This window comes from Symphalangus syndactylus, chromosome 19 (genome assembly GCF_028878055.3).
Source record: "Symphalangus syndactylus isolate Jambi chromosome 19, NHGRI_mSymSyn1-v2.1_pri, whole genome shotgun sequence".
NCBI lineage: Eukaryota > Metazoa > Chordata > Mammalia > Primates > Hylobatidae > Symphalangus > Symphalangus syndactylus.
In genome coordinates, this window is record NC_072434.2 from 9,572,571 (window position 1) to 9,588,086 (window position 15,516).

Genomic DNA, 15,516 nt, shown 5'->3' on the forward strand with positions numbered 1-15,516 from the left:
CTTATCTCCATGCTTGGCACTTACAAGGTATTCAACAGATGTTGGTGTTCTCTCTTCTTCCTCATTGGGGCTAGGGACTATGGCCTTCTCTTTAAATCCTCAGCCTCTAGCACAGGGCCTAGCATAAAATAAGGTGCTAAAAATTGTTTGAGCACCTGCTGTGTGCCAAGGCCTCTGCCAGGCACTAAAGACACTGAGACACAGAGCCTGCCCCTCAGAATGTTCTCAGGCTACAAGTAAGAATGAATGAGACAGAGAGAAACTGCCCTGACAACCCTCAGATGAAAAGCATGGGCCAATGCAATGGTTTTCACACCAGGCTCTCTAGAGTCCATATTTAAAATCAACATATATGGGGCCGGGCGCGGTGGCTCACGCCTGTAATCCCAGCACTTTGGGAGGCCGAGGCGGGCGGATCACGAGGTCAGGAGATCGAGACCATCCTGGCTAACACGGTGAAACCCTGTCTCTACTAAAAATACAAAAAATTAGCCGGGCAAGGTGGCGGCGGGCGCCTGTAGTCCCAGCTAAGCCGGAGGCTGAGGCAGGAGAATGGCGGGAACCCCGGGGAGCTGAGCCTGCAGTGAGCCGAGATTGCGCCACTGCACTCCAGCCTGGGTGAAAGAGCGAGACTCCGTCTCAAAAAAAGAAAAAAAATAAAATCAACATATATGACTGCTTTACTATTTATCATTTCTGATTGAGCATATATATCAATGATCCTCACCGAGCATCGGCTTCCTCATTTGAAAAGTGGGGATACTTTGCAAGGGTTGTTGCAAGAATGAGATATGATCAAGTACACACACAGTCTTTGGTATAGCACCTGGCACACGGACCGCACTCTCTTCTCCCCTCAAGCACAGGCCACTGTTGGGGCCTTTTCCTCAGGAGTACTGGGTGGACCTCTGAGTTTTTCTCAGACAGCATTAAGGTCAGGGATGACAACCATCCCTGGCCCAATCCTGTTTCAGACTTCCGCTGCTGGTGACCAAATCCTAAAAGGAGCCAGCTCACCTGAGGGCAGAGCTGGAGCTCGGCATATCAATGAAAAAGTGTGAGAATACCTTCTCCTCCAACATCAAATGGTCCAATCTCCACTTGGTCAAAGTGACTAAATTTGTCTCAAGTTGTAATGTCATTTGAAGAATTTTTAAAAATCTTTATTTTTATTTTTTAGTAGAGATAGGGTCTCCTTATGTTGCCCAGGCTGGTGTCAAACTCCTGGGCTCAAGCAATCCTCCTGCCTTGATCTCCCAAAGCGTTGGGATTACAGGCAGGAGCCACTGTGCCAACCCAGCCTTTAGTAGAGACACGGTCTTGCCATGTTGCCCAGACTGGTCTCAAACTCCTAGCCTCTGGTGATCCTCCCATCTTAGCCTTCCAAAGTGCTAGGATTATAGGCATGAGCCACTGTGCCCAGCCCCATTTAAAGACCTTTGAAGGATATACTAGTACTTGTAATGATGACATGGCACTAATATAACACATAATTGTATTTCTCCAAAATTACTTGCAAGGGTTGCTACTGAAGTTCAGAAGAGTCTAATAAAACATGGCATGCCCCACCAATAGTGCAGTTCTCCACGTTTCCAGGCAACCCTCACACTCACCCAAGTTCAACTGAAATATGGTAAACAAATCAGTACTAAACATACCATAGAGATCGGGATTACTGCGGATATATAACCTCACAAAGTTTTTCCCGGGTATTGGCAAAAGAGATCCTTTAATTCTGTCAAAGACCTGGAAAACAACATAGCAGTAATTCTACTGAAGTTTTTAAGTTTAATAAATTCAACTACTACAAAATTGAAACTCAGTCATTAGAGCTTTTATGATAGTATTTTCAAATGCTAATAACACTTTACTTTTGTAAGACCATTTTCAGTATATAAAGGCTTTCACATTATTTGGTTGTTCAACCATTAAAGAAACAAGTCTCCTTTACATGTAAAGGAAAGGTGAAATTGGTTTCCAAACCTGGTAGGTGTCCACATCAAAGAATGTTTGGTAGTATTCAAATGTCCAGAAGGGGGAGCTTTTCTTCTGTCCAGCAAGTAACTATCAGAAATAAAATAAAACATAATGAACACATAATCAATTTCTTAATTCCAGCTGCGTGGGGGTGCAGGAGGGATCTGATCTAATGGAAAATCAAAACGTTTGAAACAATAGGCTCTTCGCATTCAATAATCAACTCTGAAATAGCCAATTCGCAACTCTCAGCCTGATTAGAAAAACAAGCATTGGTTTTGAAGTCACACCAAAAGGGTTCAAATCCCGGCCCCTCCACTGAGGGGAGCTTTGGCAAATCACTAGACTCCTGTTGGGCTTAGTTCCCTTATCTAGATTCAATAGTATATAGAATTATGTACAATAATAAATACATATACACACATACAACACATACAGAAGGCAGTCAATATAAATATCTTTTCGCTTTTCTTTTTTTTTTTTTTTGAGATGGCGTCTCACTCTCTTTCCCAAGCTGGAGTGCAGTGGTGCAATCATAGCTCACTGCAGCCTTGAACTCCTGGGCTCAAACAATCTTCCCACCTCAGCTTCCCAAGTAGCTGGGACTACACGCGTGCACCACTATGCAGAGACAGAGACAGAGTCTCATTATTTTGCCCAGGCTGGTCTCAAACTCTTGGGCTCACGTGATCCTCCCGCCTCAGCCTCCCAAAGCACTGGGATTACAAGTGTGAGCCACTGCACCCAGCAGTGTAAATATCTTTTCCTCTCCCATCATCCACAATCCTCCCTACTATTGCCACCTGAATTCTCAAAAATCTGATACATTGACTCACTCTAAAGTACTAAAAATATTACTACTCTGACCAAAAAAAAAATCCAATTGAGAAGAGGCACCTGAGGAGGGCCATACCTATCCCAACAAAACAGCTCTTTGGTGGCAGAATGCAGGCCCAATGCCAGGAATTGTGCCTGTCATCTTCAGATATCTGAAGGGAATTCATACAGCAAAAAGTACAGGTGAACACTGAGCTGCTTTGCAGGACAAGGGCAGGTGCTATAGGCAGATATTTTTTGTTCATTATAAAGGAAAACGGATGGCCGATTAGAAGTAGCTGTGGTCTGCAGCACTCACAGAGAGTAGTGAAAGTGGTAAATGAATTCAGCACCTTCAACTGAAATACCCAGGTTCTTGCATTGGGACTGACTAGGCAAGTAGCTCGACCCACAGAGAATGAAGAAAAGCAGGGTGGAGTGATGGCTCACCCAGGAGCAGCACGGAGACAAAGGAACACCCATCCCCAACCAAGGAAAGCATTCTCCTTGAAAACCAGCATAAGACATGGATGCCCTCTCTTATCACTCCTATTCAATAGAATTAGAAGTTCTGGCCAGGGCAGTCAGGGAAGAGAAACAAATAAAGCGTATTCAAATAGGAAGAGAGTAAGTCATATCCTCTTTGTTTGCAAGATGACATGTTCCTATATCTAAAAAACCCCATCGTCTCAGCCCAAAAGCTTCTTAAGCTGGTAAAGCAACTTCAGCAAAGTCTCAGGATACAAAATCAATGTGCAAAAATTGCTAGTATTCCTATACACCAACAACAGGCAAGCAGAGGGCCACATTATGAATGAACTCTCATTCTTTTGTATGAATGAACTGCTACAAAAAGAATAAAATACCTAGGAATACAGATAACATGGGAAGTAAAGGACCTCTTCAAAGAGAACTATAAACTACTGCTCAAAAAAATAAGAGAGGACACAAATAAATGGAAAAACATTCCATGCTCATAGTTAGGAAGAATCAATATTGTGCAAATGGCATACTGCCCAAAGTAATTTATAGATTCAATGCCACTCCCAGTGAACTACCATTGACATTCTTCACGGAATTAGAAAAAAACTATTTTAAAATTCATATGGAATCAAAAGAGAGCCCAAATAGTCAAAACAATCCTAAGCAAAAAGAACAAAGCTGGAGGCATCATGCTACCTGACTTCAAACTAAACTACAAGTCTACAGTAACCGAAACAGCATGGTACTGGTACAAGAACAGACACATAGACCAATGGAACAGAATAGAGAACTCTGAAATAAGAATGCATGTCTACAACCATCTGATCTTCAAAAAACCTGACAAAAACAAGCAATGGGGAAAGGATTCCCTATTCAATAAATAGTGCTGGGAGAACTGGCTAGCCATATGCAGAAAACCGAAACTGGACCCCTTCCTTATACCATCAGCAAAAATTAACTCAAGGTGGATTAAAGACTTAAATGTAAAACACAAAACTAAAAAAACCCTAGAAGAGAATCTAGGGAATACTGGCTGGGCGTGGTGGCTCATGCCTGTAATCCCAGCACTTTGGGAGGCCAAGATGGGTGGATCATGAGGTAAGGAGTTCGAGACCAGCCTGGCCAATATGGTGAAACCCTGTCTCTACTAAAAATACAAAAATTAGTTGGGCATGGTGGCACACGCCTGTAATCCCAGCTGCTTGGGAGGCTGGGGCAGAAGAATCGCTTGAACCCAGGAGGCGGAGGTTGCAATGAGCCTCCAGCCTAGGTGACAGAGCAAGACTCCGTCTCAAAAAAAAAAAAAGAAAAAGAAAAAGAAAGAAAATCTAGGGAATACCAATCAGGACATAGGCATGGGCAAAGATTTCATGATGACAACACCAAAAGCAATTGCAACAAAAGCAAAAATTGACAAATGGGATCTAATTAAACTAAAGAGCTTCTGCACAGCAAAAGAAACTATCTTCAGAGTGAACAGACAACCTACAGAATGAGAGAAAATTTTTGCAATCTATCCATCTAACAAAGGTCTAATATCCAGAGTCTACAAAGTACTTAAGCAAATTTACAGGGAAAAAACAAACTCCATTAAAAAGTGGGCAAGCGACATGAACAGACACTTCTCAAAAGACATACATGTGGCCAAAAAACATATGAAAGCTCAATATCTTGATTGGAGAAATGTAAATCAAAACCACAATGAGACACCATATCATGCCAGTCAGAATGGTGATTATTAAAAAGTCAAGAAACAACAGATGCTAGTGAAGTTGCGGAGAAAAAGGAATGCTTTTACACTGTTGGTGGGAGTGTAAATTAGTTCAACCATTGTGGAAGACAGTGTGGCGATTCCTCAAAGACCTAGAGGCAGAAATACTATTTGACCCAGCAATCCTATTACTGGGTATATACCCAAAGAAATATAAATCATTCTATTATAAAGATACATGCACATATATGTTCACTGCAGCACTATACACAATAGCAAAGAATCAACCTAAATGCCCATCAGTGATAGACTGGATAAAGAAAATATGGTATATATACAACCATGGAATACTATGCAGCCATAAAAAGGAATGAGATCATGTCCTTTGCAGGCACATGGATGGAGTTGGAAGCCATTATCCTTAGCAAACTAACACAGGAACAGAAAACCAAACACCACATCTTCTCACTTATAAGTGGGAGCTGAATGGTGAGAACACAGGCACACATGGGAGGGGGAGCATCAGGAAGAATAGCTAATGGATGCTGGGCTTAATACCTAGGTGATGGGGTGATCTGTGCAGCAAACCACCGTGGCACATGTTTACCTATGTAACAAACCTGTACCTCCTGCACATGACCCCTGAACTTAAAAGTTGAAGAAAAAAAATTAAAGAAAAACATTTTCACAATTAAAGTCGACAATGGCAGCAACTGCCTTACATGGTGGTAAAGAGCCCATTCCTGGAGGTACTCAAGCAAGTGTTTTCAATCTTTCTTTTCTTTTTTTTTTTTTTTTTCTTCCAGAGACAGGGTGTCACTCTGTTGCCCAGGCTGGAGTGTAGTGGTGCAATCTCAGCTCACTGCAACCTCCACTTCGCAAGCTCAAGCAATCCTCCCACCTTAGCTTCCCGAGTAGCTGGGGCTACAGGTGTGCACCACCATGCTCGGCTAATATTTTGTACTTTTTGTAGAGCTGGAGTTTCACCATGTTGCCCAGGCTGGTCTCAAACTCCCGGGCTCAAGTGATCTGCCCGCCTCAGCCTCCCAAAATGCTGGGATCATAGGCATGAGCCACCACGCCTGGCTCCAAGTGTTATCTTTCCGACATAGCAGGGACAGCATCAATATCTTGGGAGAGAGGCTAAAACAGAGGGCCATGAAGGTTCTTTCCTACTCTAATATTAGAAAATATTGAGCATGGGAGTCCCACATTCCATAAGCTAGGATCTCTGCTCACTACCCCAGTGTTCCCCTCCACAAGTGTACTTACGGAAAATAATGGTCTGTTTGCCTGTTTCCCCCACCAAGGAAGAGGCCATGTGTCATTTACCTCTGAGCTGTCACTGCCTGACACTGTACCTGGCACACAGTAGACAGTGAATAAGCACATAAACAAGCTTTAAAAATTGTTTTAAAAATATCTCAAAGACAAGTTCAAACCTCAGTTTTGTCAGAGTCATCATTTCCCAGTAACTCATCATCTTCTTCTCTTCCTGAGCCTCCTGGGGATCCTCGCTGATGTTTTGGGGTTTCACCAGGATCCTCAATGTTTACTGTGGTGGCATCTGGGTTTGCTGTCAGAGAAGTGGCTGCATTGCCAAATTCTGAAATCAATTAGAGCACAAGGGACTCAGAAACCTTACCCACACTAGAAATGCTATACTTTGAATTTAAAGACAAGCTGTCACAACCTCAGTTTTGCTATAGACCCTACCTGATACAAAGGGCAAAAGCTTTCGAAAAAAAAAAATCTCATCAGGAGATCAATCTTATATAGAAAAATGACTATGAAAACAACAGAATTTGGAGTCAGACCTAGATTTTGGTCCTGGCTCAGCTAGCCACTTACTAAATACACAAGCCTGAGTAAGTAACTAAACCTCTCTAAACCTCAGTGTTTTCATCTGTATCATGGGGAGAATAACATTTATTTTAAATAATTTTGGGAGAATTAGGAATATAACCTAAGTCCTAAACTTCTTTTCTTTGATTCAAGTCCAAAAAATTTTAATGAAAGTTATTTTTTCCAGTAAGTGTACATAATCACTACAGAAAATATGGGAACAAAAATGAAAGTGGAATCAGCCAGGCACAGAGACTCACGCCTGTAATCCCAGCACTTTGGGAGGCCGAGGCAGGTGGATCACCTGAGGTCAGGAGTTCGAGACCAGCCTGGCCAACATGGTGAAATGCTGTCTCTACTAAAAAGACAAAAATTAGCCAGGTGTAGTGGCACATGCCTTGTAATCCCAGTTATTCTGGAGGCTGTGACAGGAGAATCACTTGAACCTGGGAGCAAAGGTTGCAGTGAGCCAAGATCGCACCACTGCACTCCAGCCTGTGTGACAGAGTGAGACTATGTCTCAAAAAAAAGGAAAAAAGAAAGTAGAAATCACAGGATAAAAATCACTCTTAGGCCGGGCATGGTGGCTCATGTCTGTAATCCCAGCACTTTGGGAGGCCAAGGCAAGAGGACTGCTCGAGCCTCAGAGGTAGAGGCTGCAGTGAGCCGTGATCATGCCACTGTACTCCAGCCTGGGCAACAGAGTAAGACTTCGTCTCAAAAAAAAAAACCCAAAAAACAAAAAAACACTCTTAGTTCCACTACATAAAGGCAAACACTATTAGCATTTTAGTATATTTCCTTTTCTTCACATAGTGAGATTCATGCCACTGATGATCATTCATTTATTCAACAAATATTTACTGCATGCCCACAATATGCCAAGTACTGATCTAGAACATGATACTATAATTAATTTTGCATCCTGCTTTGTCAAGATTATGTAAAATTGGGGATTATACACAAAAATGATTTTTCATATTATAACAGTCTCTTAAAATGATCACTTATGTGACTGCATAATAGTCCATCAATGAAGGTTTTCTTACAAATGCAAAAGGAGTGTCTGTGTAGAAAAAGCTTTTTGGGGGGCAGCCTTAAGATGAACACCTATCAGTGTGATCACTAGGTCAACAGGGTGCAAACCATTTTCAAGGCTCCTGAACCATGTTACCAAACTGCTTTCCAAAAGAACCAGCAGTGATTGAGACTTCCTGTCTCTGAATATACTAACATACTTTATTTCAGCTGCTCCTGAATAAAATTCAGGGCAGCTCTGAACCTTTGAAGGCCAAAGGAAGAGTGCCAGCAGGGCACCATTATAACACTACAAGCAGGGCACCAGTCCTGGCAGTAGGACAACTGAGTTCACTCTTATTGCCTCTCAACTATATGAACAGTTTTATGGAGAACGCTAAAGTGACTGAAATTAATCGGGTAGCTAATATGTAACAATTACTGAAGACTCAATTGGCAATGTTTGGGTAGTTTAAGCAACGTGAGGTTCTGGAGTGAGATGGTCCTTTGTTCAAGGTAAGACTCTTAATACTCAGTAGCTCCATGACCTTGAGCAAATTACTCCATGGCTCTGAATCTCTGTTTCTTCAATTATAAAACATAGATAATACCTACCCCACAAAGAGATTTTGAGGATGATGAAATAATAACTATCATTACAGGTACCTCTTATTGATTGTACAGGGCAATGACATTTAAAAAGATAGTCACAACTTTGCTGGAGGGAATTAGACCAAGGAAGATAATACTTAAGTCTCACAGTTAAAAAGCAGTAGTTAAAATAACTAGAAAAGTACAACTGAAGCTGGGCGTGGTGGCACACACAAGCTGGTGGTCCCAGCTACTTGGGACGCTGAGGCAGGAGAATCACTTGAACCCAGGAGGCGCAGGTTGCAGTGAGCCGAGATTGCGCCACTGCACTCCAGCCTGGCAACAGAGTGAGACTCTGTCTCACAAAAAAAGAAAGAAAAGTAAAGTATAACTGGGCTGGATACAGTGGCTCACGCCTGTAATCCCAGCACTTTGGGAGGCTGAGGCGAGCAGATCACTTGAGGTCAGGAGTTCGAGACCTGCCTGGCCAACATGGTAAAAACCCATCTCTACTAAAAACATAAAAATTAGCTATGCATGGTGGTGGGCACCTGTAATCCCAGCTACTCGAGGGGTGAGGCACGAGAATTACTTGAAATGGGAGGTGAAGGATGCAATGACCCGAGATCATGTCACTGCACTCCAGCCTGGATGACAGAGCGAGACTCGGTCTCAAAAAAAAAAAAAAAAAAAAAAAAAGAATATAATTGGATTGTTTGTAATACAAAGGATAAATGCTTGAAGTGATGGACACCCTGTTTACCCTAATGCAATTACTACACATTACATGCCTGTATCAAAATATATGAGTGTACCCTGTAAGTATATATACCTACTACGTACCCATGAAAATTAAAAAATTTTTAAAAAGCAGTAGTTTACCGGGGGAAGGAATGCCAGAAGGAGGAACAGACAGTACCACTTTAGAAGCACAAAGGTCAAAAAGGCTCCAAGGAGGGCTATAACGCCTCTAGTTGTTGGGATCAGGAAAGGTTTCTTGGAGAAGCTCATTTATGAAAAGGATGGCCAGAGGTGCTGGGGATGGCATCTCGTGCAAAGGGAAGGGGATGAGCAAGACTCAGAAGATGGAAAGTGTGCCCCATGATGGAGGGACAGTGATGGCATAGTTTGACTGGAGTGTGAGTTGCATGCACCCCAACATGACGACTCTTCATACAGTTTGCTCTGTGCTGGTTATTCTTGTCCATCTCAGCTCCTTGAGCATAAAACTGGTATGTGTCTTATTTCTGCCACCAACATTCTCTGCTTTTACATCCTGGCATATCCTAAGCTAGTTTCAGCCTCTGCTCCTTTCCTGAAACAATGCCTTTCACCTGAAGGCTTCTGACCTCTACTTTTTCATCCAATACTACCGTTCCTCCCCAGAGAAGCCCTTCATGACCTACCCCCTGCCACCCCACCCCCAGCATCCTGTGTGCTTTTCTAAGACCCAAGTCCTTAACACAGTTGATCTGTCACCTGCCTGGGTGATTTGTCACCTGCCTCCTCCTAAGCATCACCTTGTGTCAGCTTTCCCCACCATCTGTGATCTGGAACACAGGTGTTCTCCCAATCCTTTGGGAAAAAAAATAAACTTCCTCACTCCACAGGGGCTTTTGCAAGGGCCACTGTCTTTGAACTTTCTTGCACTGCACTCCTAGATGGGATGGCTGAGGAGGGCCTCTCTAATGAGGAGAGATTCGAACAGAGCAAAGGAGCAAGCCATAAGGCTATCTGAAGGGAGAACGTCCCACACAGAAAGATGGCACAAACATCCCAAGCTGTGAATGTACTTGGTCCATAGGAAGAACCGTGACAGCCCATGCGGCTTGGGCAGAGACAGAAAGGACGAGAGCAGCAGATGCAATCAGAGGCATGGAGGCTGCACCATGTAGGGGCCTCCTAAGCCACAGTAAGGGCTCTAGCTTTTTCGTTTTTGTGTTTGTTTATGTTTGAGATGGAGTCTCGCTCTGTCGCCCAGGCTGGAGCGCAGTGGTGCGATCTCAGTTCACTGCAACCTCTGGGTCTGAGCAATTCTCCTGCCTCAGCCTCCAGAGTAGCTGGGACTACAGGCGTGCACCACCATGCTCAGCTAATTTTTGTATTTTTAGTAGAGACAGGGTTTCACCATGTTGGCCAGGCTGGTCTTGAACTCTTGACCTCAGGTGATCTGCCCTCCTCGGCCTCCCAAAGTGCTGGGATTACAGGTGTGAGCCACCGCGCCCTGCCTGTCTTTTTCATCTAGTGAGATGGGAGCTACTGGAAGGTTCTGAAAGAATGACATGATCTGCTTGAGTTTTAGAAGGAGTACTCTGGCTGCAAAGTACAGACTGTAGAGGGGTAAGGCAGGAAGCAGAAAGGCAGGAAGGAAGGTAAGGGCTACAATTCAGAAAAAAGGTGACAGTGACCTTGAGCATGATGAGAGTAGTGGTGGAGGTGGTCAGATGCTAGATGAATTTTGAAGACGGAGTTGACAATATTTGCAAATTGAGGTGGATTTCTAGTACTTGCAAATGAAATAGATTTATCTTTAAACAGTGTATCTCTTCCTTAGATAACAGAGACAGCATAAGCTGTGATACCAGACTGGATGGGTTCAAATCCTGATTTTTATCCCTTATTGTGTGAACATTAGGCAAATTATTTTTCTGTGCCTCAGTCTCCTCATTAATAAAACAGGGGAATAAAGTAACTATTTCATAAAGTTGATATAAGGATTATCTGTAAAGCATTTAGAACAGTGCCTGACACATAGTAAATGTTAGGTAAGGTGTTACTAAAACAAGTAAGTGGGCCAGGCGTGGTGGCTCATGCCTGTAATCCCAGCACTTTGGAAGGCCAAGGTGGGTGGATCACAAGGTCAGAAGTTCAAGACCAGCCTGGCCAATACAGTGAAGCTCCGTCTCTACTAAAAATACAAAAATTAGCCAGGTGTGGTGACAGGCACCTGTAGTTCCAGCTACTCAGAAGGCTGAGGCAAGAGAATCGTTTGAATCCGGGAGGCACAGGTTGCAGCAAGCCGAGATCGCGCCACTGCACTCCAGCCTGGGCGAGAGCGAGACTCCGTGAAAACAAACAAACAAACAAGTAAGCGTTCATCAATCCCTAGCCTAAGTCAAGCTCTGGGTTATGAGTTCTAATATCTTCTTGAACTTTTCCTCCAGCACTTTCATAGTTTGTAAGTATATATTTAAATGATCATTTAATACATGTCCCCCTCACTAGACTGAGAGCTTCACAAGGAAACTATTTTGTTCACTCTTCTTTCCCTGATAACTAGAACAATTGCCCGGTTCCTGATCACAATCAGGAGATATTTACTGATTCAATGAGGGAATGATCTGATCACATTTCATCCTAATGATCTTTTTACAGTTTTATCTAGTCCACCAGTGGATAAACTTCTTCATCTTTTTATCTCCAGTATCTTGTACGGTTCTAAGCACAAAGTAAGTGCTCAATAAATGTTTTCTGAACTAAAGCAGGAACTGTATAAACATTTTCTGTAATCACTGTACTAAATTTATGATACTTGTTACCAATCTGAAGGGTCATCTGGCAAAAAAAAAAAAAAAAAACAGCTGGTGTGGACAAAGAGGAAACACCTGGATGTGGCCAACAGCCACTGAGATGTTTGAAATAATATCCTTCAATGTGTGAGGCTGTATAGCAATGAAAATACTTGCTGTGACTGTGGAAATAGCGATCATAAATATAACGGTGGGCACCCCACTGATATACCTTCAAATTGCAAGTCATCTACTGCTGCCATTCAGCCAGTGAGTCTTCTCCCAGTTACGAGGAAGAAAATTTGCAAGGGTCTAAAAGAAAAAAAATAGGTAAACGTAATAGGATAACAGTATAAAGTATCTGCAAACAAGTCTTATTTCAGTATTAGAAATGGTATCACTTTCCCTTGCCTCCCTTTTCAATGGGGTTTAATAGGTTTATATAAAGATAACCACTAAACATCAGGTATTATTAAATATTAAAACTGTAACAAAGAAACTAACCCCGGGGGTCCAAAGGTTCCAATTCAACCTTATTTGGCTGTGTATGTACCAGGAATGAATCTCAACTCACTGTGTGAATGTTTAGAGACCAGGTGCAGCCTAGAGATGTAACGATGAGGAAGGAGAGGCTGACGTTTGAAAGAGGTGATGGGGACAGTGAAGAACAAAGGCAGTTCAGCCTGGCCAGTGGTTAAGGGCACAGGCTCTGGGGTCAGAGAGAGCTGGGTTTGATTCCCGATTCTGCTGCTTCTCTGCTGTGTGCGCGCTCCTCGCGGCCTCAGTTTCCTCATCTGTAAAATGGGTGCATAACGGTACCTAGTCACATAGTGCGGGGGTCATTAAATGGGAGTGCGTGTAAGGAGCCTTGCGCGGAGTCAGGCAATTAGTAGGCAACGGGGTGTCGGCGACCCTGCAACCCGGGACACCGCGAAGCAGAGGCAGCGTTTCAGGGAGAGGAGCTGGGCCGCCGCGGCCCGAGCGGGCAGGAGATCCTGAACCCCCTTAGCCCCGCACTGGTCCCGCAAACCCGGCCGCCTCACCTCGCGGGGTTAGGCGTACCCCGAGTCCCGGGAAGGCTCGGGCCTCAGTTGCTCCGCGCCGGTTTCGGTCCCACCCAGTTGCCGGAAGCCGGAGATCCGGGGGGCGGGGCTTCCCCGCCTCCTCCGGGAAGAGCCCCGCCCCCTTAAAGAGACAGCAGCTCCCAGAGACACCTGCGGGCGGCGGCGCGCGGAGCCCGCTCCCTCCCGCCCTTCTCCCGAGGGGGAGCCTCGGGTTCTTAAAGAGACAGGCGAAGGCGGAGTGGTGGGGTCGCTGAGTGTGACCACTTGGGCTGGCCTTGCTCCAGGAAACGTAGAGAATTCTCCAGTTTAGGGTTTTCTTACTGTGTGTTTATACCTCTTTTCCTAAGGAAATATAAAATCGGGTAATGAAAGACGATTGAGAAAGAAAAAAATAAGTCTCCCGCGTCACCAGTCCCTCAGTTTCTTTTGGCCATAAAAATTCTACCGGTGAGAAAGTACACGAGTCAATTACATTCTGAATGAGTGATTGAAAGCGCGATGTCTGTTCATATGAGCACCCCCAGTAAGTGAGCACTCGGAAAGACTTTACATCTAGTAATAGCCGTATATAGTGTATTTTTTTCCCAAGATTATCATGATCAGGCTTTGTACATGCAGGATCTCTAATTCTCAGAACAATCCTGAATATCTTGGGGTGATTATCCTCATTTTACAAAGAGAAAGCTGAGGCTTAGAGCATGTGCAGGGCACTTTTGGTTAGTATGTACCAGGAATGAATCTCAGTTCATGAATTCAGCTGTGCTAGTGTATCAGCCACCTCTTATGTCCCATTTCAGATCATCTTGGCCTAACCTGCTGCTTATTTCACCGCCACTCATCTTATTCCAGCGTCAGCAGATATAACCTGACTGAGCTTTGCCTCCAGTCCATGCCTCAGGCTTCTCACCTTCTGCTTCGAGGCTTGTTTCTCGATGCTATGGGGTCATGGGACCTTGCTGGAACCAATCAGCACCCAGAGAGATGCATCCCAGAAGTGTAGGGGTAGAGAGTTGTTAATGTCTCATGAGGCAAATCTCTGACCAATGGGGTCAACAATTGATGAATATAGGCTTTTCCTGTTTTTCCCCCTCAGGCGCCCTTTCATATAGCTTTCAAACTACCTACCAGGATTAAGCAACCAAATGCCTTTGGAAGTGACGCATTTGACAAGGCATCCTCGCAATGGGTCTCCTTCCTTCCCTTATATACAAGCCCTGTCCTTCACTCCTGGTCCTTGGATTCATACTTGCCAATAAACTACTCATATGAGGAAACAATATGAAGGCATGTTGGTACCAAAAGTGGCCCCAGAAAATAAAACCTTAGGTTGGCATTTTGTAACTGAACTGCTCAACAGTCATACGGCAACAACAAATATATTGCTGGTGTTAAGGGGAGAGGGAAGGAGGGTGGTGGTCGTGGTGTGATAACACTTAGAATAGAATGGCATCACAATTACTAAGGTGTCTGTCTAGAGTTGATTGGGATAAGGTGCAGGTAGAAGATAAGGTGCTGAGTTATCTAGTAGCTGTGGCACTGGAACATTAAGAGGACAATGGTAATTATAAGGACTATGGAATGGACTGGTTTTCTTAACTCCATTGGAAACCTTGAAAATAAAATGACAGACTTAGAACAGCCAACTGTCAAATTGAGGCACTTTGTGAAAGCTAGAGAGCCTCTATGACAGCTTTGAAGATTCTTATTCTTCTCTAGCCTTGAGAAAGACTGGACTGAAAATCAGGCCCAAGATCTAATTGTAAGAGTGGCAAAGTTTCAATGAAGACTGAATGCACAGCCCCTGTAGGTCTCCTCCATCAAAGCTGGGGCATTGTCAGAAAATGAATGGGAACCTGAGAACTGGGATGAGGATATTTGGGTGGGAAAGCCTGAGACTTGACCATCCCTCGTTTCCAATTTCCCTTGAATCTTTCAAGGGAAAGGTGGCTGTGGCAGAAGTAGTCCTTTCCCCCTTGTTAAAGGAAACAAAGTCCTCTTGCTTAGAGATCCTGTAATGATTACCTGCACAACATTGCTTTGGACTAAGGGACCAATTTAATTGTAAAGAACATGCAACAGTGACACATAACCATGGGTCTTACCCACTGGTCTTACCATGTGACTCAGTCATCAAATAGTAGGTGGCCTAATAGGATGGTGGAATGGCTTGTTAAAGGCACAGTTAGGGCTCCAGGTTGGGGAAAATACTCAGGAGACTGGGGCATTGTCCTCCAGCATGTAGTACATACACTAAACCAATGGTTTATCAATTATTCATAATGGTACTTTGTTCTAAATACCCATAGATTTGCAAACCAAGGGGTAGCACTTCCTACTATCACTTTCAGTGAAACCTACACACATAGAATGTGTGCCTCCTGCCTCACAAGTTTAACTTCTGCTTGGTTGGAGATCCTGGTCCCAGGGAAGCAGGGAAGGAGGAGAGAGAACCCTTCCATTCCAGTTACAGTTCCACTGAATTGGAAGCTGTAACTACCACTTA

The 15,516-nt window shown here is 43.8% G+C and overlaps 1 protein-coding gene across 6 annotated transcripts in view; it reads right to left on the reverse strand.

The window, feature by feature from the left end:
• YIPF1 (Yip1 domain family member 1) overlaps positions 1 to 13,350 on the reverse strand; it is a 40,741-nt gene extending 27,391 nt beyond the window's left edge. For 3 of the 6 annotated variants that reach the window (XM_055233526.2, XM_063613183.1, XM_063613186.1), the window contains exons 1-5: positions 12,993 to 13,123; positions 12,182 to 12,261; positions 6,430 to 6,593; positions 1,984 to 2,064; positions 1,659 to 1,746 (exon numbers count right to left, since the gene is read on the reverse strand). In XM_055233526.2, coding sequence (XP_055089501.1) covers positions 1,659 to 1,746; positions 1,984 to 2,064; positions 6,430 to 6,593; positions 12,182 to 12,212 — 364 coding nt within the window. In that variant the 5' untranslated portion in view covers positions 12,213 to 12,261; positions 12,993 to 13,123. Of the gene's footprint in view, positions 1 to 1,658; positions 1,747 to 1,983; positions 2,065 to 6,429; positions 6,594 to 12,181; positions 12,262 to 12,523; positions 12,744 to 12,992 lie in introns of all 6 variants that reach the window. The other 3 variants (XM_055233527.2, XM_063613185.1, XM_063613184.1) reach the window with 2 other exon arrangements.
• Between the last annotated feature and the right edge of the window lie 2,166 nt (positions 13,351 to 15,516).